Source organism: Ornithodoros turicata, chromosome 1, assembly GCF_037126465.1.
Source record: "Ornithodoros turicata isolate Travis chromosome 1, ASM3712646v1, whole genome shotgun sequence".
Classification (NCBI taxonomy): Eukaryota; Metazoa; Arthropoda; class Arachnida; order Ixodida; family Argasidae; genus Ornithodoros; species Ornithodoros turicata.
In genome coordinates, this window is record NC_088201.1 from 64,475,508 (window position 1) to 64,498,004 (window position 22,497).

At 48.4% G+C, this 22,497-nt stretch overlaps 1 protein-coding gene across 3 annotated transcripts in view; it reads left to right on the plus strand.

Moving 5' to 3' along the window:
• LOC135399807 (alpha-(1,3)-fucosyltransferase C-like) overlaps positions 1 to 19,888 on the plus strand; it is a 107,486-nt gene extending 87,598 nt beyond the window's left edge. For all 3 annotated transcript variants that reach the window (XM_064631557.1, XM_064631550.1, XM_064631564.1), the window contains one exon: positions 18,400 to 19,888. In XM_064631557.1, the coding sequence (XP_064487627.1) occupies positions 18,459 to 19,622 (1,164 nt within the window). In that variant the 5' untranslated portion in view covers positions 18,400 to 18,458 and the 3' untranslated portion in view covers positions 19,623 to 19,888. The remainder of the gene's footprint in view (positions 1 to 18,399) is intronic.
• The last annotated feature ends 2,609 nt before the right edge of the window (positions 19,889 to 22,497 follow it).

Here is a 22,497-nt window from a genome sequence, read left to right on the forward strand (position 1 = left end):
GCGCGTTCCGTAAACTTTTGTCCAGCACTGTACATTACGTGCTGCAGGTACAGTCACATCAGAACTGCACATCACTAGCAACAATGCATTACGTACTTTGCAGTCGCAAAAGAACATGACATATCCCTGGTCATTGCGGGTAATGGCACTGCGGGTGTTGCTGAGCCCATCAGCGTGGTCGCTTCCAAGTAAGACCAGCGCGTAAAGGATGGTCATGGCCCTCAGGCGGCGTGTAACGCCTTCTGACTTATTGAGGCTCCACAGATTTTGCTGTTATGCAAGGTTGAGTACCTCCTTTCGTCCCATAGCCTCTCATAGTGTCCGTCGTACATTGATTACGTCTGAGTAGACTACGTGGACTATTCAACTCTCAAGCAGAATTAGAAAAGTGGCTACCCAAAATGCAGCGAGCGTGACGTGGTAGAATATACTGGCCATATTCTCATCGAATGGTTCAAGTACGGCGCGAGTCGCAGAGTCTTGACAGCAACATTCGCTCGTTTTGACGCCCGAACTCTTGATATCATTAAAATCTGGGCTGTTGGCCAATGCAAGGTCCAGGGGTAGCGTAGCAAGCAGGGCGAAGTTCCCCGAAGAAATCCTATTAATAAACGCTTACAGCCGCATCCACAAACTTTGCGAAACCGAGGGTTTAGTGTTCGTGTGGATTAAATCGATCATGTGGTACTTATGATTTTGAGGTGTACCATAGGGCGCGCCAGACTACACAGCATATCGTCCAGCAAGTAGGCAAGCAGTTTACGAAGCGACGCATATGGGTAACTGTTATGCCTAGGTAAAAGCAAAAGTTACGCAAAGTATGGTCCTTATGAGCAGAAGAACACTTTCCATTTTATTTAGGAGTCGCTGAGGTTCCTTGTGCATCTGTCAGTGCTCACATATCGACCGCGGCTGCGAATGCATAATAGCGTGGAAATCTTGCAAAGCATGTGCATGAGAACACTCAGCTATTTCTTACTTCACGTGGCGGGCGTACGCCAATTGGGTGTCGTCACATCGGTTGTGTGGTGTGATATTGATCCGGAGTTATCGTGCAGGAAACACATTATGAACACAGAAGACAAGGTTAAATGGGTCGTGATGTGTGGTTCATTACATCGTGCACGCATTTTACTGTATACCACAGTAGTGAGGGAACAATTTTTTTTTCTAGTTATCATAGTTTACGAGATATGAACCTTCGAAAGCACGCTCGCGTCAAGCTCAGACGTAAGAGCAGAGAGAGCTACGGCCATTCCCATTGGTAGTCATGAGCACGTGACCTCTTTCGCGTTGTATCACTGGCGGAGACGCCTGCAGTGATGTCAGAGCCGGTTGAGTTTCGGTGTTCGCGATGCTGATCTTCTGCGTATGTAATACCACATTTGCTATAGAACTTGGAATGCAGGTTCACATTGATACAAGCAATTATTGTCTTTCACATTTAATTGACATAACTTGGGCTGAAGTGTTGTTCTCCAGTTAGCGGGCATGAAGTGCAGTGTCAGCTGGTCACTGATGTAGTCCACTGGGCTCGGGTTCGAATCACTGATCTGATCGAACAATACTTTCTTACACAAAGTATATCCCGGTATGCTTGGGGTCCTCCGGACTATTGACGTGAGTTTCATCATAGCGGAAGCGAGGAAGGCCCTATTATTGGATATGCCCCACCAGAGTGTAACGCGTCGGTTTTATCTTCGCCCGATTGTCCGCTGTTAACGGCAGCGCAGCCACGGCATTGGCTGTATTAGCCCCGCAGCTGAAGTACCACACCACGGGGGTTTATGTCGAGCCGACACCATTCCATCTACTCTTCGGAATTTTTCCACGAGAGGAGATGGAGTTTACCGGCATTACACGGATTGCTTCCGCATTGTTAACCCACTGGATCGGGTCAAGAGAGACACCTATCCTTGTCGCAGGGGCCGGTAACTCGCGATGCGAGACAATCTCAACGTAGAAATAAACCACGTCAGCCAGTTATCAGGGCATGACTTTTCTTGTTGAGCTCTCGGCGACTGGCACCCACAAAAGGGGAGTTTTTCGGATGAATCCGAATTGCCTTAAATTTCAAATTTAATCGGATGTTTCGCATAAGTCCGAAAACCCTAAACCCTATTCACGTTGTGTCTGTTCGTCCTTCATGTGTTTTCTGAAGTCCTCGTCTACCTAATTTTACAGCGACAGCTGTACGAGAGAACTTTCTGTCAAGGCCGGTCATTAGTTGGCGCAGCAGCAAATCTGAGATGAAAAAGAAAACAAAGAAAGCGGCAGCCGTGCGGGATAAAGTGCGGGATGCACGCAAGCGACGTCAGTCTATCACACGCAATCACATGCTATGGGAGTAGTATAGTTTAATACTGTATAATAACCGTTACGTACAACCACTTTTCCTAATCCAAGATGGCCGATTCTAATCCAATTCTAAGCCAAAAGCTAATTCTAAGCCAACACAATCCACTTGTAATCCAACACAAGCCAAATCCAAAGCCATCTGATTGGCCGCCATTAGCCCCGCCCACTTCACGTTGATTGGTCCACGCCAAGCCCCACTGATCATTGATTGGTCAATCGTAGCTAGTTATGCTAATTAGCTGGCTTGGCTCCGCCCACGTCACGTTGATTGGCGCACACCGAGCCTACTGATCGTTGATTGGTTGATCGTAGCTCCACCTCTCTATGCTACTTAGTTGGCTCCGCTCACTTCACGTTCATTGGACCATGCTAAGCCCGCTGATCGTTGATTGGTTCGCCATAGCTCCACCCCTTTTATGTTAATTACTTGACTCCGCCCACTTCACGCTGATTCGTGCACGCCGACCCCGCTATGCTAATTAACCGGCTCCGCTGACGGGTCCTACTCTCCAGGCGCCCCGCCTTCACCATCGCGACGGCAGCCCCGCTGCGGCTTTATCTCAGATGTTCAAACTTACCTATCTACTGGCTCCGCCCACTTCATGCCGATTGGCCCGCACTAAGCCCACCATAATGGCTACCAGTCCTGATTGGCCTACTGAACATACCCTTCACCGGCGCCAGCCAGATGGTGCACGGATCACTCGGCAGTGATTTCAGATGGTTCTAACCCAATTGGGTATCTCTATCTCATACGTCCAAACTTACCTCATGCCACCAGATGGCGCGACTCAGGTGCATCAACTCCGCGCGGTTCCGCTTTGAGGCGTCACACGAGCGAGAGAACTTCGTCGAGACGTGCTGCCACATATTGCGCTCCTGTTTCACCGCAAACAAGTTACGGGACATCATACGCGAAATCTTGGACGAGTACTTGTCGGCTTACAGGGAGCAATCACTGCGCGAGCTTCAGGAACTATGCCAGGAAGAAATAAGAGTCCTGGAGACGATCATCAATCGCGCTAGGAACTATGGATGAAAATAAAGATGCATCACAGCTCTCTACACAGTCTGCTCAACTTATTCCACGATGCGCATGCAGTTCCAGCACCCCGCTCGAATTCTCACCTCCGGCGCGTCCATGTGTGGCAAGACGGTGCTCACGCAGAATATAATGAGACACCCCGAGTTATTTACCATTCCACTGCAGAAGATACTCTACGTACGAAAGTATGCAGCTGGATGGGAAAAAGATTTAGACGGCGTGGAGTTTATGGACAGGATACCCGCAGATTGGGATGAGCGATATCTCACTCTCATAGTTATTGACAAATCACGGAAAAAGCGGGTTCTATCGGAGGTAGAGTTCCTCCGGAGGAGAGAGACCGGTCACTTCTTCTTCGCGTGAGTAAAGATGATGTCAGGCGATGCGACTCGTTTAGCATCCCTGAATCTCTCCTCCTTCTCTAGTTTCAGATCTGGTAATTCTCACATTTCTTGCAAATCTTCATCTGTGGGTCGCTTAAAACGACTGGGTAGGTACACCTTTACGCGTTTATCGTTGTCCATCAGGAGTTCCACGTACACGGCCTCCCCGTACATAGTATCTACTTTGCGTAAGTCCAACACGTCGAGCTTTTCGTTCTTCGGAACAATGCTCATTTTCTGAGTGTCCCCATCACCAGGTTTCTTTAGTTTATCCAGCTTCTCGAAAATAGATGACATATCTCGCTTACTTCTCAGTGCATAATGTAAAACCCCGAGACTAGGGAACACGAAAGGACAGACACAAACACGAAGTCTCAATATATGGGACGAAGCTTGCGTGAGGATATGACAATAACAAAACGGCTAGGAAGCAAGCGAGCTGCATCATCTTCACCAGCTCGCTTGCTTCCTAGCCGTTTTTTTATTGTTACTTCTCAGTGCAAGTTTCTACGCACGCCAAATGAACTGAAAAGCAGGACAACTATTACCTAACTTTCCTCATCTTGAAGACAATAGTGAAACATACCTTTCTCGTTGTGCGCTTCACCAGGAGCCGACCGACGGAAGTAGCTTCACAAACCTCAAATGAGTTGTATATATCGTAACTTTTATATAAAGCACCCCTGGAGGAGCGCAAGGGTGGTGCGATTTCGTTTACACGATCACGCAGGAACAGCCCGTGATATATGACGCGCGCGCGCGAAGGACATTTGGAACTTCTTGGAAACTGCATAAGTGAACACTTTGTTTTTGGTTACAGAAAGCTTGTTTCGGCAATGAGCAGGTGGTGACGTGGGCTCATAGGGATATTTTCCTTCAGATAGACTTGCCTCATCAGGCACAACAGTTTACTTTTGGTTTTAATACGCGCGGCCTCGGAAAACATGATTTACGACCTTCAAACTGCAAGCTCTGATATAAAACAGATGGCCCCAACATGCAGCCGACTCATCCTCAAGGTGACCCAATTTCTCGGAGAAAGCGAAATCTGTTTATACCACCTGGAAACATACGCAACATTTTTTCGCTAGGGCCCGCCACGACGGGTGGAAATGCGTTTTTGCTATTAAACAGATGGCACCATCATGTTGGGGCATGTCTCAAGGTGACCCAATTTCTCGAAGAAACCCTATTTACATCACCTTGAAACATACGCAACATTTTCTTCGCTGAGAATAAAACAAAGCTCACTATAGAGTTCTATAGTATAAACTCATTTCGGCCATGACGGGAGGAAGTGCATTTTGATATAAAACAGGTAGCCCCAACGTGTTGGAACATGCAGCCGACTCATCCTCAAGGTGACCCAATTTCGCGGAGAAAGCGAAATCTGTTTACACCATCTTTGAAACATACGCAACATTTTCTTCGACGGTGACAAAACAAAGCTCACCATAGAGTTCTCATTTTGACCATGACGGGTGGAAGTGCGTTTTGATATTAGACGGATGGCCCCAACGTGGCCTCATCCTCAAGGTGACACATGATTTACGACCGTGCGGAAACAAGCGAGCCCCAACGTGTTGGCGCATGCAGCGTGGATGCTGGTTTATAAGCCGCGCGATCGCCTCAGGGGGAAGAGTCTGCTTTCACTTGCTTCACAAGTAAGTTATCCCCTTTACTTGTTGCACATTTCTTACGGATCCGTTTTTTTTCAGTGCCTCGGTGTGTATTCTGCTTTTTTTACCATCACAATATCGACGATGAATCGGAAGACGATTCTCGGGACGGCGCACCTCCTACACTGTCTGCTCATGTGATGCGATGGCACCCCGACGTGGATATATCCTTCCTGCCCTTCTTCCAGACTGACACTGCACTTAGAGGTATCGTCAAAAGATTCGTTCTATTGACATCTGTTCACGATCAGGGAGTAGAGGATTTGCGACAATATTCAATGATTCATTTTCACGATATGGTCGCTATATTGAGAGCGCAACGAATACCCTTTAGGTTTTGCATTTGTTCCGATGTTTTAATGGTGAAGGAGACTCGTGGGGGAGATAATCGAGCACATTGCCCACTTGATGGCGTTTGCTCGTGAAGTCCACAGCGACGGAGCCATTGCGAATACCCTAACGGACATGATTCAGGAGTCCACGGGGCGCATCGAAAATTATCAGCGGGAAGGGAGTGGGTTCGTGTCCACCGACGTCCAAAACGTTCAAATATATATTTCCCCGGTGAAAACGAAAAAATTCGGATGCAATGGGGGCACTTCCCGATCATTTGGCTAAACGCAGGAACGTGCTAACGAATATTCATTTACCAGCACGTAAGGAGGGTGAGTGTTTTAAATACAATACGCTCGCCCTCCTGCACCCGCAGGAAAGGAATAGATGGAAAAAATATGAAAGCTATGCCGCGAAGTACTGGTGGCCTAGCCGCTTCCCCGTTTCCTACTCTGACCTGGACGAATTCGAAGACAAAAACAAGTTATCCGTGTACGTATACGAGTACATCGATCAGGGAGTGTGCGTGTCGCGACCCCCAAAATTCGAGTATGAAAAGAAAATTCACTTATTGGCTGTTGATGAACATTTTTTCGGAATCAAGTCCCTCGAACCCTTGTTGACAACCAGAAGTAACCATTTCGTATGCGAACGTTGCACGCGCTCTTTCGTGAAGGAAGAGAGCATGGCGAAACATCGTCGCCTGTGCGCGGAGGTAAACGAAATCATATTGGAATTTTGCGAGCCAGGCAAAAACTTTGTAGAATTTAGTAAAATACAGTACAAGCAGCAGTACAACTATGTCGTCGCGTTGGACACGGAAAGCGTTCTCGCGCCTAGTGGTGTTTGTATGCAGCGTCACCTCACCTCGAGCTTCTGTGCCGTGCTCGTGCGCACCCACGACTCGAAGGTGATGCGCATCAGGACGCGCGAGGCAGAGCGTAAAAGCTTTGATGGAAATGCGGGAAGAGATGATCGCCCTGAACGCCTGCCCCGCGGAAATGGTGCTGAATGATGAGCAACGAGCGCGGCACAGAGCTACCACCCACTGCGCGTACTGTAGGCGGGAGTTCGCGCAAGATCTACCTACGTGTCCGGCACCACGACCATTCCAAGCGTTGTACTGCCGGCGAGACAAATTACATCGCGACGCTGTGCAACCCCTGTAACATGGCGTGCACGACGACGGAAAAACGGCCCATCGTGGTGCACAATCTGGCCTACGATTTGGCCGGGCTGCTGCAGGAATTTCACCTTCTCGGGTGGAAGCGAGCTCCCTTCATCGTGGCCAGTTCCATGGAAAAAATCCGATCGTTCGAAATTGGCACCTTCCTATTCAGAGATACCATGCAGTACCTAATTCGTCGCTGGGAGAGCTCGTGGAAACAGTCAAATCTATGGGGGGCGCAGAGGCGTTCCAATGCCTGAAGCAGGTATTTGGAGACGACTACGAAATTTTGCTTCGTAAAGGTGTATTCCCGTAAAGCCATAGCGCGTTCGCGGTCTACGACGAATTGGCTCTGCCGGCAAAATCCGCCTTCCGAAACGATCTGGCGGGAGAGGATATAAGCGACGAAGACTATCAGTACGCGCAGCACGTATTTGAACGTTTTGGATGCTCGAATCTGAGGGATTATAATGCATTGTACCTGAAAACGGATGCCCTGTTACATGCTGACGTAATGCAGCACTTCCGACGCCTGTGCTACGACGCGCGCGGTTTGGAATTGCTTCATTGCGTTTCTCTGGCATCCTATTCGTGGCAATGCACTCTAAATTACACGCGGGCAAAATTGGAGCTGATCATTGACGAGGACATGTACCGGACCATCGAATCGGGTGTTAGAGGCGGGCTCTGTCAGGCGAGCAGACGTCATTTACGGGCTAACAACCCGCTGTGCAGTGGCTACGATCCCGATAAAGAGGAGGTGTACCCCCCATATCGTACATAGATTGCAACAATCTTTACGGATTCAGTATGATAAAGCACCTCCCCGTCGGCGATTTCGAATGGGTCGAGGATTTTAGCTCCGTGGATTTTATGCGTCACCCCACGGATTCGGACGTGGGATACGTGTACGTGTGCGACTTGGAGTATCCAAAATCTATTCACGCGCTGACGCGGTACTTCCCCCTGGCTCCCGAGAAGGCTGTCGTCCCGAAGGAATGGCTCTCACCATTTCGGCGGGGCTCCTCGAAGAGTTAATGTATCAGCGGGCTAACAGCAAAAAGCTGCTGCTCACGTGCAAGGACAAGGTCGAGTACGTCGTTCATTACACGCTGCTCGCGCTCTATTGTAGATTGGGCATGCGGTTGACGAAAATTCACCGAATTCTAAAATTTCGTCAGGCACCATTCCTGGGTCCCTACATCGAGGACAATGTTGCCAGACGTGTTGCCTCGAGCACGACGTTCGAGAAAAAATTCTATAAAATCTCAAATGCGGTCTTCGGGCGTACGCTGCTAGATAAATTTAATATGCGGGACATTCGAGTAGCCTTCGATGAGGAGACGGCGAGTCGCCTCGGGAGTCGGGCGGAATGCGTGCAACTGGAAATTTTGACCCCCGATTGCGTCATGTACGAAATGCGCAAAAGAAAAGTTCGATGCGATTTCCCCCTGCAGATTGGCTTCACGAGTTTAGAACTGAGTAAGTTAACCATGTACTCGTTCTACTATGAAACCCTGCTGAGTAAGCTCACTTGTCCGGTGATTACCTGCTACTTTGACACGGATTCTGTGATCCTCGGCCTATTCTGCAAGGACTACGAAGATCAGTTACGTGCGATCGCCGACGACCATTTAGACTTGTCTTCCTTCGATCGTGATCATCCACTGTACAGCGAGCGCAATCGCGGTAGGCTTGGCGCGTTCAGAAGTGAAACGGGTAGCATACCCATCGAGGAAGTAATATGCTTGAAAGCCAAAATGTATTCCATCAATATAGCCAGGGGAAAACAAATTGCAAGAGCTAAAGGGGTCAAAAAGAACGTTGTGCGCAAACACCTCCTCCATGATACGTACCACGATACTCTATTCAAGCATGCTAGCATATCGCACGAACAGGTGTCAATAGTGGGAAAGAAACAGTGCATGTACACCATCAGAAATGTGAAAAGAAGTCTGATGGCGTACGACGACAAACGGTACCTCTATAATGACGTGGACTCCTATCCGTACGGAAGCTGCGAATATGGCAAGCTCGAGTGGATGACGTAGATAGCGGGATTTCACCCGGTGTTCTTTCCCCCGCACACATAATGCGGAGGATGAGTCGGAGTAGCGTCATTTGGACTGCATCACTGGAAGGATGTGGGACATCGTTCTCTTCTCGCTCGTCTCGTGCGCGCTGGCGCTGGACGCCGGCAACTGTACGGCGAGCATCAAATTGGAGAAGGATAAGCACACGTACGCGCACGAATGCCCCGGCGACATCTTGGCCATCAGGGAGTGGCGCATGGTACCTATGCGGTCCGGCATTAACCTGAACAGGAACACTACTGAATCGCTGCGCACGTGCCTTCACTCGCTGGACGTGAGCGACAGCTACGAAGATATCCAGTGCACGTGGAAGTGCCAGCTCACGGAGAACGAAATTTTTCTGAGCCGCTGTCCCGGAGACGTCTACATGATCCGTCACTTCCGCGGAACCATGCCCAGCATCAAAGGAATCAACCTCTCCAAGACCGCCATGCTTTTCCTCAAACATGTACTCAATAAACCTTGAAATGTATTCTTTTTCCTGTGTGAGATAAAGCCTTCGCCAGGCTCCAACAGCTCCCCATAGAGCCCATAGTTTGAGATAATTCACACAACACTGGGCACACGACCAATGAAATTGCGACGTGGTGGATATTATGCACAACCAGTCGGCCAATCAGGAGCCTCCATGTCTGGCTGGCTTTTCGGTCGGTCCTGGCTACCATCGACTTCTACTGGATTTCAGGCTTGCCGCCGTTACTCGGTATTCAAAATAACTAAAGCGATTTTGGGGTAAAATAAAGATTTATTTGATACAAAGCACTAATTCAAAGATCTGATACATGGGTGCACTGTGCGTACAAAGCCCACTGCGTTGCTGACACACTGGGACAAAGTTCGAAGCAGAACGAACACACCGTTCAACTCCTAAATCCTAATACCGAGTCAGTCTCATGAGTGCGTACCATTTCATGATGAGCATCTTCTTTCGCTGCCTGCGGTGCATCCATTATAGCGAAGCGAAAAGCGCTTGTGTGGCACGTAATCCTGTCTTTGTTGACAGTCCTCGAAGTCCAACGGCGCTCGAACTTGTTCTTCACGCTCCAACTCATGAAGCATTCCGGTACCGCAGTTGACAAATTGTTCGTGGAATAACAGTTGTGTCCAGAAACAGCACAACACGCGTAGACTCACAAGGACGAACTAATAAACCCGCGAACATATTTCTGCAAACTGTTCTGTCGATTGAGACCACCGAACACAGGAGGACGACATGCCGGCCATGCTATTTCGAAACTATGCTGAAACGGCCGAGACGCTGTACGCACATGCGCGCTACAAAATGCGAGTTCAAAACGTTCTCGACCAATCGGAGCGCGCGCACAGTCTAGGCCAATGGGCTTGCAACATGGTGTATGGGCGCAGTGGTACATACTCTGCAGCCGCGTCCGGGGGTACCTGAGGAGGACTGCCTTCGCCATAGCCTTCGCCAGCAGGGCGCTGGCGAAGGCTATGTTCAGCGGTGCGGGCCAATCGGAGCGCTGGGAGAGTAGGACCAATCAGCGGAGCCGGTTAATTAGCATAGCGGGGTCGGCATGCACCAATCAGCATGAAGTGGGCGGAGCCAAGTAATTAACATAAAATGGGTGGAGCTATGGTGAACCAATCAACGATCAGCGGGCTTAGCATGGTCCAATGAACGTGAAGTGAGCGGAGCCAACTACTTAGCATAAAAGGGTGGAGCTACGATCAAGCAATCAACGATCGGTAGGTTCGGTGTGCGCCAATCACCGTGAAGTGGGCGGAGCCATGCCAACTAATTAGCATCAAGGAGCAGAGCTACGATTGACCAATCAATGATCAGTGGGGCTTGGCGTGGACCAATCAACGTGAAGTGGGCGGGGCTAATGGCGGTCAACCAGACGGCTTTGGATTTGGCTTGTGTTGGATTACAAGTGGATTGTGTTGGCTTAGAACTGGATTATGTTGGCTTAGAGCTAGATTTTGGCTGAGAATTGGATTAGAATCGGCCATCTTGGATTAGAAAAAGTGGTCGTTGTACGTAACGGTTATTATACAGTATTAAACTATACTACTTATGGGGTGGCCAAGGCCTGTTGCACGTGTTGCATGCGTTGCACTAACCAGGCGGCGCTGCGATTTACCGACATGTGCGCCACAGGCGCCCGAGGCACGAACTACGCTTCCTAGTTTTCCGCGGAGGTCGGTCGGACCTGCTGTGATTTCTCCGTATAGAATCTTTCTGGTATTTTTACCTATGCGTAATATTGTGCAAAATAAATCATATGTTAGTCAACAGACATTCGTTTGTAAGTTAGCTAGAACACGACTGAAATGAGGGTGTCCTTTTCACATGTGAGATTAAAGTTGCAGGTATCTTTCTGTTCAGGAGATTGTAAACTTTTACGCACTGAATGGCACGATCGACATACGTGTGAACTTGAGCAATGTAATCATTATCTTGCATCTGCTGCTCTCAAAGCTGCGCACTACGATGAAAATGGAGGCATTACCAGAACTGGATCTATGTTCTCAGTACGACCTTGAATTTCAGAAAGCCCTTTCACCTGACTTTGCAATAAACATATCCCCCCTTATCAATCAGCACGAGGTCCCTTGGTGAAATCATCTTAATAAGCTACTGTTCTTTTTTGTCTATTCAAAGATTCACAACGTATCTGTCATTGTAAAACATGAAAACTTATTTCCGTCGTGTGTTATTCCAAAGCTAGAATCACATTGTTTCACATATTTGTCCCGAACTTAATCACACCTGCTGTCTACCAAATGACATGTGAAGCGTCTTGTCTGTATCGTAGATAAAGGTAACTGGAGTCATTCCATTGTGAATCTTGTAAACATTGATGTCACAGGACGCAGAGTTCTAATCCAATGGTGGCTACGATATCGTTCGCGCGATTTGTTTTGTAAAGCTGTAGAGACATATTTGTCTTCTGAATTTCTGTAGCTGTAGTCACAACCTAACAAGAATAACAATTAACTTTTAATATTGTGATGTTTTCTCTCTCGAGCGCTTTTCAGCTCTCCCATTCGCAGGCAAACAACGCAAAAATGTATACACACGGGAGGCCGCTTAACTAGGGACTAATTTGGCTGTCGGTCGCTAGCTGGCTCTGCAAAAAACTCCAGCGCAACAGACCTTGCTCGGGGCTAACAGAGGCTAAGTTCGTTCAGTGTAGAGATAACTTGATGCGTCGCGAAAAATAATTGGAATGCGTCTATTGGACAGCGGTGAGCACCGTGCGCAACGCTGTCCAATAGGCACGTTCCGATTACTTGTATCGATGCGTCGAGTATCTCGACAATCAGCGAACATAGCCTTCCAGTATAGCACATCGAGCGGACAAGCAACCAGACGCGCATTGGTTGCATAACGACAACATGACTCAGCAGTGAGGGAACGCAGAGCGGCTGCGATGACTGTAAGGCCAACAACGGCAAGCCCTCTCTCCATCACAACCACCACCGCGGCTGCGATGAGACGAAGCCCAGAAGACCCGAAAGTTGTCCACATGTGCGTGCCCAATAGAACCGTGAACAACATCTAGCCCTTATTTCGTGTGGACGATAGATCACTCCTGCGCACGTGGCTGCGAAGGCGTCAGGTTTTTGTGTGAACGGAGAACACCACCGCACGTTGATGGGGTGTAGTCAATAACGTTCTTCAGATGCGATTTTATTTGTAAACAAATATGTTATTGTAATAAACAAATGTATTTGTAAACAAATATGTTGTAACCACACAATAGAGAGTTTTAGTGCATCGTTCGCTATCGCTTTTGCGTACGTAAGGAATAGCGTTGGTGCTAAGAAATAGGCGTAGAAATAGCGTCGGTGGTTCTGCGCACGCGCAAAACATAGAGAGCTTCGCGCAGTGCGCAGTACCACCACGCTATCCCTCACGGATGCAAAGACTAGAGCGTACGGTTCTCTAAAGCTCACTAATACCCATAGGTCAGCGAATTCGTTCATGATGGCCTTCACCAACTTCATTCACCATCACCTCATACAGAATGATGTCATGTTGAATGAACGACATGATGTGATGTGAAGTTGAAGTTGAATGAACGGCTATGATGTGATTTGAAGTTGAAGTCAGCGTGATGGGTTTTGAAGTTGAAGCCAGCGTGTGTGGGTTTTGTGGGTGTGTGGGTCAGGCTGTTGGGTTTTGAAGTCAGCGCGATGGTTTTGAAGAGGAAGTCTGCGTGATGGGATTTGACGTTGAAGTCTGTACGATGGATTTTGAAGATGACTGATAGGTTTCGGGATCCTCATAATGGGTTTTGAAGCCGACAATGTTTAGTCGATGTCTGATGTTCACGTGTCGTGACTATTACTTGTGTGAACGTGTGCGGAGTGAATGGCAAATGTGTATTGGAGTGCACCGAGCGAACATAAACGCTTCGCGTTTCGTGTCTGGTGTGGGCGTGTGGGCCTGACACTGCAGATGCCTGGCGGACTTCCTCCCCTCCTCGTTGTGTATCGGCGGACGCAGAGAGGGAAAGTGTTTGGAACGCGTTACTCTCTCGCGTATTGGGGCGCGGAGGGCAATGTCATGTAGCCGGAGGCAACTGTATGTTGCAAATGTAAGCGGTAGATTAGATCGAGAGACGATTTGGCGTTCTGCGCTGGCGCTGTCTGCACGTTGCGGTTGTTCTGTTTGCTCGCCCACAGCTATAATGTGCGTATATATGTATATTAGATGGGTTTGGATTTGAGCCTTCGCCTTCGGTCGCGTATGCGCGTTTTACTAGACGACAGTGTATTGCTGTCGTGCTGACGACGTGTGTTTTACTAGACTTATTTTGTGTCTACTTAGATTGATTTTTTTTCTTTGTGTGCTTGGGATCCAAATAGGACAAGATCGGGCTGACATTGTTTTTCTGGACGTCTTTTATTTAAATGTAATACATAGAGGTAGGGCTCTTACCTATCTGAGGTACATAGGTTATGTCTTGGGGAATTATCTGTTCCGCACGCGTGTACCATCCATCGGACACAAGTGTTCATCCGAGCACGCAGCTGCTATTTCTTAGGTATTCCTCACCAATAAAGTACATTTCAGCAGAGATGGGGAAGTTAATTACCACCCAAAAGTTGCTATATAGTTACGAGTTACGTCATCGAGCTATATATGTAACGAAGTTACAACCTTCACGTTCTGAAAATAAAATTAAGTGAGAAATGAAAGTTCTTGCCACCATGCCGAAATTAAGTTGGGAGCGGAGGTCCGAATATACCTTGTCAATTGGGCACAAAGTGAGAATTGGAATTCCAAGTTCTGCGAGTCCCATTTTCCGCTCACATTTCATAGAACCTTGCCAAGCGTGGCCTTATCACCTTCCCCGTTAAAAGATGCACTCCACGAACTCCAAGCGAACGCTCTGCTGCGACGTAACTCAGAAGCACGTCGGAATTGTGGTAGCGTACATCCAGTACATCGCGCTGCAGCAAGGCGGAGCAGACAGGCTGCTGGCGTCGCGCACGTGCGAGGGGCGGGGTCACTGTCGTGGGCCTCCATGGTCGTGGGATTTCTCCGCGGCAAAATAAAAAGAAAGGAGCCCGCGTTCTGCCTGCTTGGTCGTGAAGCGAAATAGAAGTTTCTAACTTTGCTCATGATACTTTGGCGAAGTTACCCCAAACATTGACTAACACTACAGTCAAGTGATTATGATAGGTTGTTTCAAACATCAAATAAAAACAGGCAAGAGTGGGAATTGTTGTAAACTGTGTCGACACATATTTATTCACAGACTGTGAGAGAGGAAAAGGAACTGTTTCACGGACTGTAAATTGGTGGTCTTCCGGGCGGGTTAAGAATTCACTTAGTGTTCGTCCGTATATACCTTCCTCGGAGGAAAAAGAATGCAATGACACCCACCGCCACCACCACCACAAATAAAAAAAGTTTGGAGACACCCCCTGCAAAAACAAAAGGGGGGCTTGCTATTTCAGCTGTCGGTAATTATACGTGTAGAGCTGTTATCACGTAGCTGTAATAATGACCACGCCTCCTGCTTGGGATTCCGTATAAACCAATGCAGTGGGTGTATTGCATGAAATAACGAGAGTAAAAACATATGTCCGGCGAAGGTGATCACAGGTCGCTGAATTCGTTCATGACGGCTATTTTCAGTGTCAGTAAGCATCATGTCACAAGAACTCATGTAATACTGAATGACAGGCCACGATGTATTGCGATACCGAAGCCCAACCGAGAGCACGGCGACAGCACCCTCCAAACAGTATACCCCTCCTCCGCTTCCGCTTTCACCGCCACTACCTGGAAATCCACGCTAACAGGGGCGAGGAAGACGCCAAGGACGTAATCCTCCAGCAGCGGGCACACCAACGTAGGCCTTCGTTGGTATTCAACTTCAAAACCCCATCAGCGGTCGCCCGAAGCCACATGAACGCGCAATCTGTTTATGCGCTCACTTATCTGTCAACAACGGGCCCAACCTTGTGCAACAACCCTACCGCGCAAGCAACACACCTTCCGCCGTTCACATGCGACAGCGGAGGTCAAACGTGCCATCCCTCCCTTTCCTCCTTCATTGGTACACCCTGCTTCCAAGTCCAACCGAGTGCAGGCTGACCGCACCCTCCAAACAGCATACCCCTCCTTCGCTTACGCTTTTGCAGCCACTACCAGAAAACTCACGCAGGCGAGAGGATGCTAGCGTCGTAATCCTGCAGCCGGGCACACCCAACGTAGACGTTTGTTGGAGTTCAACTTCAAAACCCCATCACAAACTTCAACTTCAAAATCCATCACCGACTTCAGAACCCATCATAGGAATTCAACTTCAAAGCCCCATCACAAACTTCAACTTCAAAATCCACCACTGACTTCAGAACCCATCATAGGTATTCAACTTCAAAACCGTGATGGGATCTGAAGTTGAATTCTGATGATGGGCTCTGAAGTCGGTGATGGTTTCTGAAGTTGAAGTCTGTGATGGGTTCTGAAGTTGAATGATGGGTTATGATGTGATGAATTCTGAAGTTGAAGTTGAGTGATGGGCTCGTGATGTGATGGGCTTTGCAGAAAACTGTCCATGATGTGATGTTGAATGAATTCTTAGGAAAATGCCGACCTATGCTAATACCTTACGACAACGGCTCTACAACGAGTGCTACCATAAACTAGACGCAGTCATAAAAATACAAAAGGAACACAACGTTGTCTCACGTGGCTGTGAAAATTGGATAGCCACACACATACACACACACACACACACATTCGATGATGATGATGAGGTGGGCGATTCACCCCGCTGCCAACGGCCAACGATATAACAAACGGTGAGAAGAACAGCCGAAAAACGAGACAACAGAGCATTGGTGATTGCACAAAGGTGTGCAACTGGTGCTTCCTGTTATGCGCGGGTTAAAGGGGTTGCAAAAGTTCGTAACAAATTATATCGGAACAATGCATGATACGCTCATTTGCATGGCTATGAACTTGTCATCCAAAGTTTGAATGCCGTGTACAGCACAGGATGCTCGATTCCAACGTATTGGTGTATCCAAGCTGTATTGGGCCATCTCAGAAATTTACGGGGGAGGGGGGTTTCGAAATAACCTAGGAGTGGCTGTAGGGAAACCTCTGTGAGAAAGTGCTTTCGGGAACCAGAGACGCTTATATGGATGGCGTCACATGTATCGTATCGGTTTCTTTCTCTGGTTCCCGAAGGCGCTTTCTGGCCTGGTTCCGACAGGTCCCTTCCCGCTCCACCGCGCAGCGACCGACCGATATGACATATTTCCAGAAGTATATTCCCGGAAGTTATGCACCATGCACGACAGGTCTGGGAAGAACACAGCATACCTGCCAACTTGGGAACATCCGAATTAGGTAGATTTGAAAAGCGGGGGGGGGGGGGGGGGTACGTTTGTTGGCAAATGGACTTGCTATGGAGAAAGCCGATGTTAGAAGGCTTTTATTTGCACATGTAACAGGGCGCGCTTGACCCCAGCAGACTCATCAGGCACAAGTTTTGCAGCAACAGACTTTGCCCTCTCCAAGAAACTATCTGGGTTTCTAGCTGTGACGAGGCCATGACACTTTCTCAAAAGAACGTGAAGACACGAAACTATGTCCCTGTTCTCTTCGCAATACTCAAGCCCTCAGATTCAGGAGTACTACTTCAGCACTGCCTCAGTAATGTGGCTAAACTTCGAAAGCCCATCTGGACTGCCCAGGAGAGCTACATAGTAGTTGTTGAACAGGTAGTTAACAACGCATTATAAAAGTAGATTGCATAATACGTCAGAACCATCAGTTACAGCTGTACATCGCTGTCGTTAGTTACGTGAATAGCGACTGCAAACACTTTCCGTACAGCGCGCTTATCATGAGCTCTTATGCGCGGTTTCCCACTTCACCGACGATTGCAGCCGACTTAGTTCGAGCACATATGTACAGCTTTGCAACGTCGGGAGTTGCGAACACAGAGGAGAAGGGCCCGCACGGATAATATCATAGTCATGCGCTTGTCTCGATTTCGGAAAAACTGATGTAGCTAGTACAGTTTGTATTTATATTTAAGGTGGTTCTTGTGCTCCCCCGACGTAACGTGGGTAACAAGCAATGTCGGTCCACCCTCCACACAGAATGCTGATGTTGCATCATAAACTGTGCAGAACACATGGTGCCCTCTCCTGGACGCGATCACGCGTCCCAATTCAGTTGTCTATTGCTTCAGAAACACGTGCAGGCACTTGTTTCGCTTACGCGGATCCCCGATCTGCAATATGCAAGGCAAAAACGCGGCAAAGGCACCCTTGTCGCCCGAGAACACTGACGAAATGCCCGGAAACTAGAAGAGCTAGAAGTAGAATAGAAAGCGGCAGTGATACTGATGGCAATCGGGCTGGTATGGGATTGACGTTTACGTCTGTGTGACCAGACGAAAATCAGGCGTTCTAGACAGTGGGGGAAACTGCATTTTCCGGGAGATTTGATTCTCGGTCATACAATCGTACAAAACGACCTGAATCCGGGAGTCTCCCGGATGAATCGGGAGACTTGGCAGGTATGACACTGTGACCGTGTATCCCCGTGCTCATATTCAGCAATCTGCGGTACCGGTTCAAGACGAAAACCGAAAAGGATACCGGTTCAGCTATATTGGCTACCGGTGACCATAAAGAATAAAGGGAAAACCCCGGAATCAGAACCGAACCCTTTACAAAATTTGATACTGAATTGTAACCATGACCGAACCGATATTTGTTTCAGCCTTACCCCTTCGTGGTTCATGTATCACGTCTTCAGTGTGTTCATGAAGATGCTGTTGTGTATCCCCTATATGATATGTGTTGTCTTACATCTATTACTTCTTTTTTCCAGGAAGGCCAATGTGCCCACAAGTACAAGATCCATGCGCCATCTTCAAATGATGACACGCAATGAACGCCACACAGTGGGTAGTATGGATACTTCTGCTGGCACTACTGACTACCGTTTTCATCTACAACTATACATCTACGTACCCCGTTTTAGTCGTTCCATCACATCGAAAACAAAACAACGGTAAACTGCTACCCTGGTACAATCGGACATCTTCTGTGAATGCAAGCGATATCCCTCGCATCCTTCTGTGGACAAGTTTCTTCAATTCGCGCGTGCTTGGGCTTTCTCCCGAAGATGACGTAGAACTCCCGAATTGCCATCACCGATGTCACGTGACCTACAACCGGAACCTCTTGTCGTCCAGTGACGCGGTCGTCTTTCATTCCAGAGACATGAACTTAAACGACATTCCCTCAAGGCGAGCGCCGGAGCAGAAGTGGGTATTTTGGTGCATGGAACCGCCGCCTTATTCTTTTTACGGTGGGTTCGAATACATTGTGTCGATGTTCAACTGGACAATGACGTATCGGACGAATTCGGACATTCCCATTGCTTATGGCATGTTCAAGAGTAAGAATACTGGTAAAGAGGAAAGGCCGGATATCAAGAAATCGTGGGAAACGAAAAGCAAGTCAGCTGTGTGGGTAGTGAGCCACTGCAACACGGACAGCAGACGGGAGGCGTTTGTAAGAGAACTGCGGCAGCACATCGACGTGGACGTGTTCGGCCTTTGTGGGTTGCTTAAGTGTCCACAAGACTCCAATAATACCTGTTTCCGACGCTTTGTAAAGGAATATTACTTTGTGCTGGCGCTGGAGAACTCGCTGTGCCGCGATTACGTGACAGAAAAATTGTTTTCAGCACTCCAGCACGTTATAGTGCCTGTTGCAATGGGCAGTGTCAACTACAGCGCCATAACTCCGCCACATTCTGTTATTGACGTGTCTTCGTTCGATAGCCCCAAAGAGTTAGCGGGGTATCTGCACAGGGTCAAAAAGGACTTTGAACTGTACAAGGAGTACCTCGAGTGGAAGAACAAGTATGTGGTGCAGTCCTGGGTTGAAACGTTTTGTTCACTTTGTGAAAAATTGCACGGCGAAGACTTTCGAACTTACTCGGTGTACGACGACATGTTGTCGTGGTGGGTGACGGACTCGAAATGTTACAGGTGGAACGACGACCACTGGAGAGCTCTAAGGAAGGGCGCCAAAAGTACATAGCGATTAATCTTGACTAACATGTTTGATGAGTTCATTCAGACTGTACTCAAGTATGTTTTACCAATGTGGCCTTACGTTACCGATGTAGACGGTAACTGAATGAGCATTTTCTACACGACTCGCATACATGCGACGTCGGTGCAATAAATTTTGTGTTGGTTAAATGAAAACTCATTGGATCAGGTCACCAGTGACTATGACATACAACAGGTATTGCAATCCTTTGCCTAGGTTTTTTGCAATAAAATATCACGTACTGAACGACATTTTACTACAGTATACGTACTTCCCACGCATTGAGCTATTCTCTCTTCGTGCGCCTAGTGTGGTGCCTGCCATATGTCTAGCCATGTTTGATAAATCCACGCATCCATCCCTGTTCATCATTATTCTCGCTACAGTTAGGGGCACAGCTAATGGCCTCCTTGCCCAAAGTTCCGTGATACCTACCGATCTGAAAAGGAAATTTTGTGCTGTTAACGCCACCGAATGAATAGCGTGCTAAAAGTTTTTGCATGGTTAGTTCTTTTCCTCTTTGTTAATTCTGAGATGATAGCCGTTGGATACAGATGGCCACTGCTTAAGGGAGCACTGAGGTGATCCCCCAATTTTTTTTTTTTTCGTTTGTCTGTGCAGAGTGTGACACTTAACATCGCTCGAAATCCTGCCTCGTGCGTCAAGCTGTCCACCAGGAGTCGCCATGCAAAATATTTTCGCTCTGCGGTGCGTTATAGCTGCGCAATCGAGTTTACAAAAAAAAACTGTCGGAGAAACCAGCCGCGGACGGCCGGCACGATGCTCTCGTGATGTGGTGAAGGCTCTGTGCCTGGTTTCTTTGTTTTTTTTGTTTTTTTTCGCAGCTCACGCGCCGCTTACACATGCTTGAGCTGTGCCGCTGTACGTCACTTGTCACGTGAGGGGAGTAGTATGCATCTGCGATGCGCTCTTTTCACGAGGAGGATTTTCAAATATGTGCGGAAGAGAGCCCTCGCGCTCGCTCTATATAGGTCACCTACGCCCATCGTTCCTTCGCGGGAACTCATTTTATTCGTCGGAGAACGCTTGCACCGAAAAACGAAAAAAAAATTGGGCGTCACCTCAGTGCTCCTTTAACTTACGTAGCTACCTTTCTATAACGTGGTACTCACACGGTACATAGCCCATGAGAATATGGGCCATAGTCTTGTAGAGTCCATCGCACACTTTGTCACTAAGTATTGCCTGTTGAGGGAGACCAGACCAGAGGTGCACAGGTATGGACAGTGAGTCGATGGGTTCCAATGACATATTTCTTCAACTGAAGTACCATACGAGACGATAAAGTACCGTAAATACCAGGGCTCATCGCCTGCACTTGACAGATAATTATCTGCGGATGAATCCCAGTCGTCATTGCCTTGCTTCGTTATGTACCTTGGACATTTTCCCCATTACTTCGCGAGAAACTGAACGCCCCCCCCCCGATCATTCTCCCTCACCTGAGGACGGCACCTTGTGATGGCATTGCACACCGAGACTGGGGGGTGACCCGGGGTTCGAATCCCGGCACGAGTGTTGTTGTTCGAGAGAGAACTAGCCACACTAGATATCCAAAAGCCATTTTTTGCCGCCACTGAAAATGACAAGCTTCAGCTCGAACGACAGGATCGCGTGCTTCTGCGGTACACGCGTGCGCTTTCATCCCAGCACAACCTCTCCGTATCTATGTAATTTGTGCTGCTGCGTTGCTGTTCCAGAGAGAACTACCCACACTAGATATCCCACAAGGCATTTTTGCCGCCACTGAAAATGACAAGCTTCAGCTCGAACGACAGGATCGCGTGCTTCTGCGGTACACGCGTGCGCTTTCATCCCAGCACAACCTCTCCGTATCTATGTAATTTGTGCTGCTGCGTTGCTGTTCCAGAGAGAACTACCCACACTAGATATCCCACAAGGCACTTTTGCCGCCACTGAAAATGACAAGCTTCAGCTCGAACGACAGGATCGCGTGCTTCTGCGGTACACGCGTGCGCTTTCATCCCAGCACAACCTCTCCGTACCTACGTAATTTGTGCTGCTGCGTTGCTGTTCCAGAGAGAACTACCCACACTAGATATCCCACAAGGCATTTTTGCCGCCACTGAAAATGACAAGCTTGAGCTCGAACGACAGGCTCGCGTGCTTCTGCGGTACACGCGTGCGCTTTCATCCCGGCACAACCTCTCCGTATCTATGTAATTTGTTCTGCTGTGTTGTTATACGAGAGAGAACAATAGCCGCACAAGATATCCCTCGTGTCGTTTCTGCCGCCACTCAAAATGACAAGCTTGAGCTGGAACGACAGGTCGCCTGTTTCTGCGGTACGCGTGCGCTTTCATCCCAGCACAACCTCTCCGTACCTATGTAATTTGTACTGCTGCGTTGTTGTTCGAGTGAGAACTAGCCACACTAGATATCCCACAAGCCGTTTTTGCCGCCACTCAAAATGACAAGCTTGAGCTGGAACGACAGGTCGCCTGTTTCTGCGGTACGCGTGCGCTTTCATCCCAGCACAACCTCTCCGTACCTATGTAATTTGTACTGCTGCGTTGTTGTTCGAGTGAGAACTAGCCACACTAGATATCCCACAAGCCGTTTTTGCCGCCACTCAAAATGACAAGCTTGAGCTGGAACGACACGCTCGCATGTTTCTGCAGTACACGTATGCGCTTTCATCCCAGCGGAACCTTTCCGTACCAATGTAATTTGTGCTGCTGTGTTGTTGTTCGAGAGAGAACTAGCCACACTAGATATCCCACAAGCTATTTTTGCTGCCACTGAAAATCACAAGCTTGAGCTGGAACGACAGGCCTGCGTGCTTCCGCGGTTCACGCATGCGCTTTCATCCCAGCGC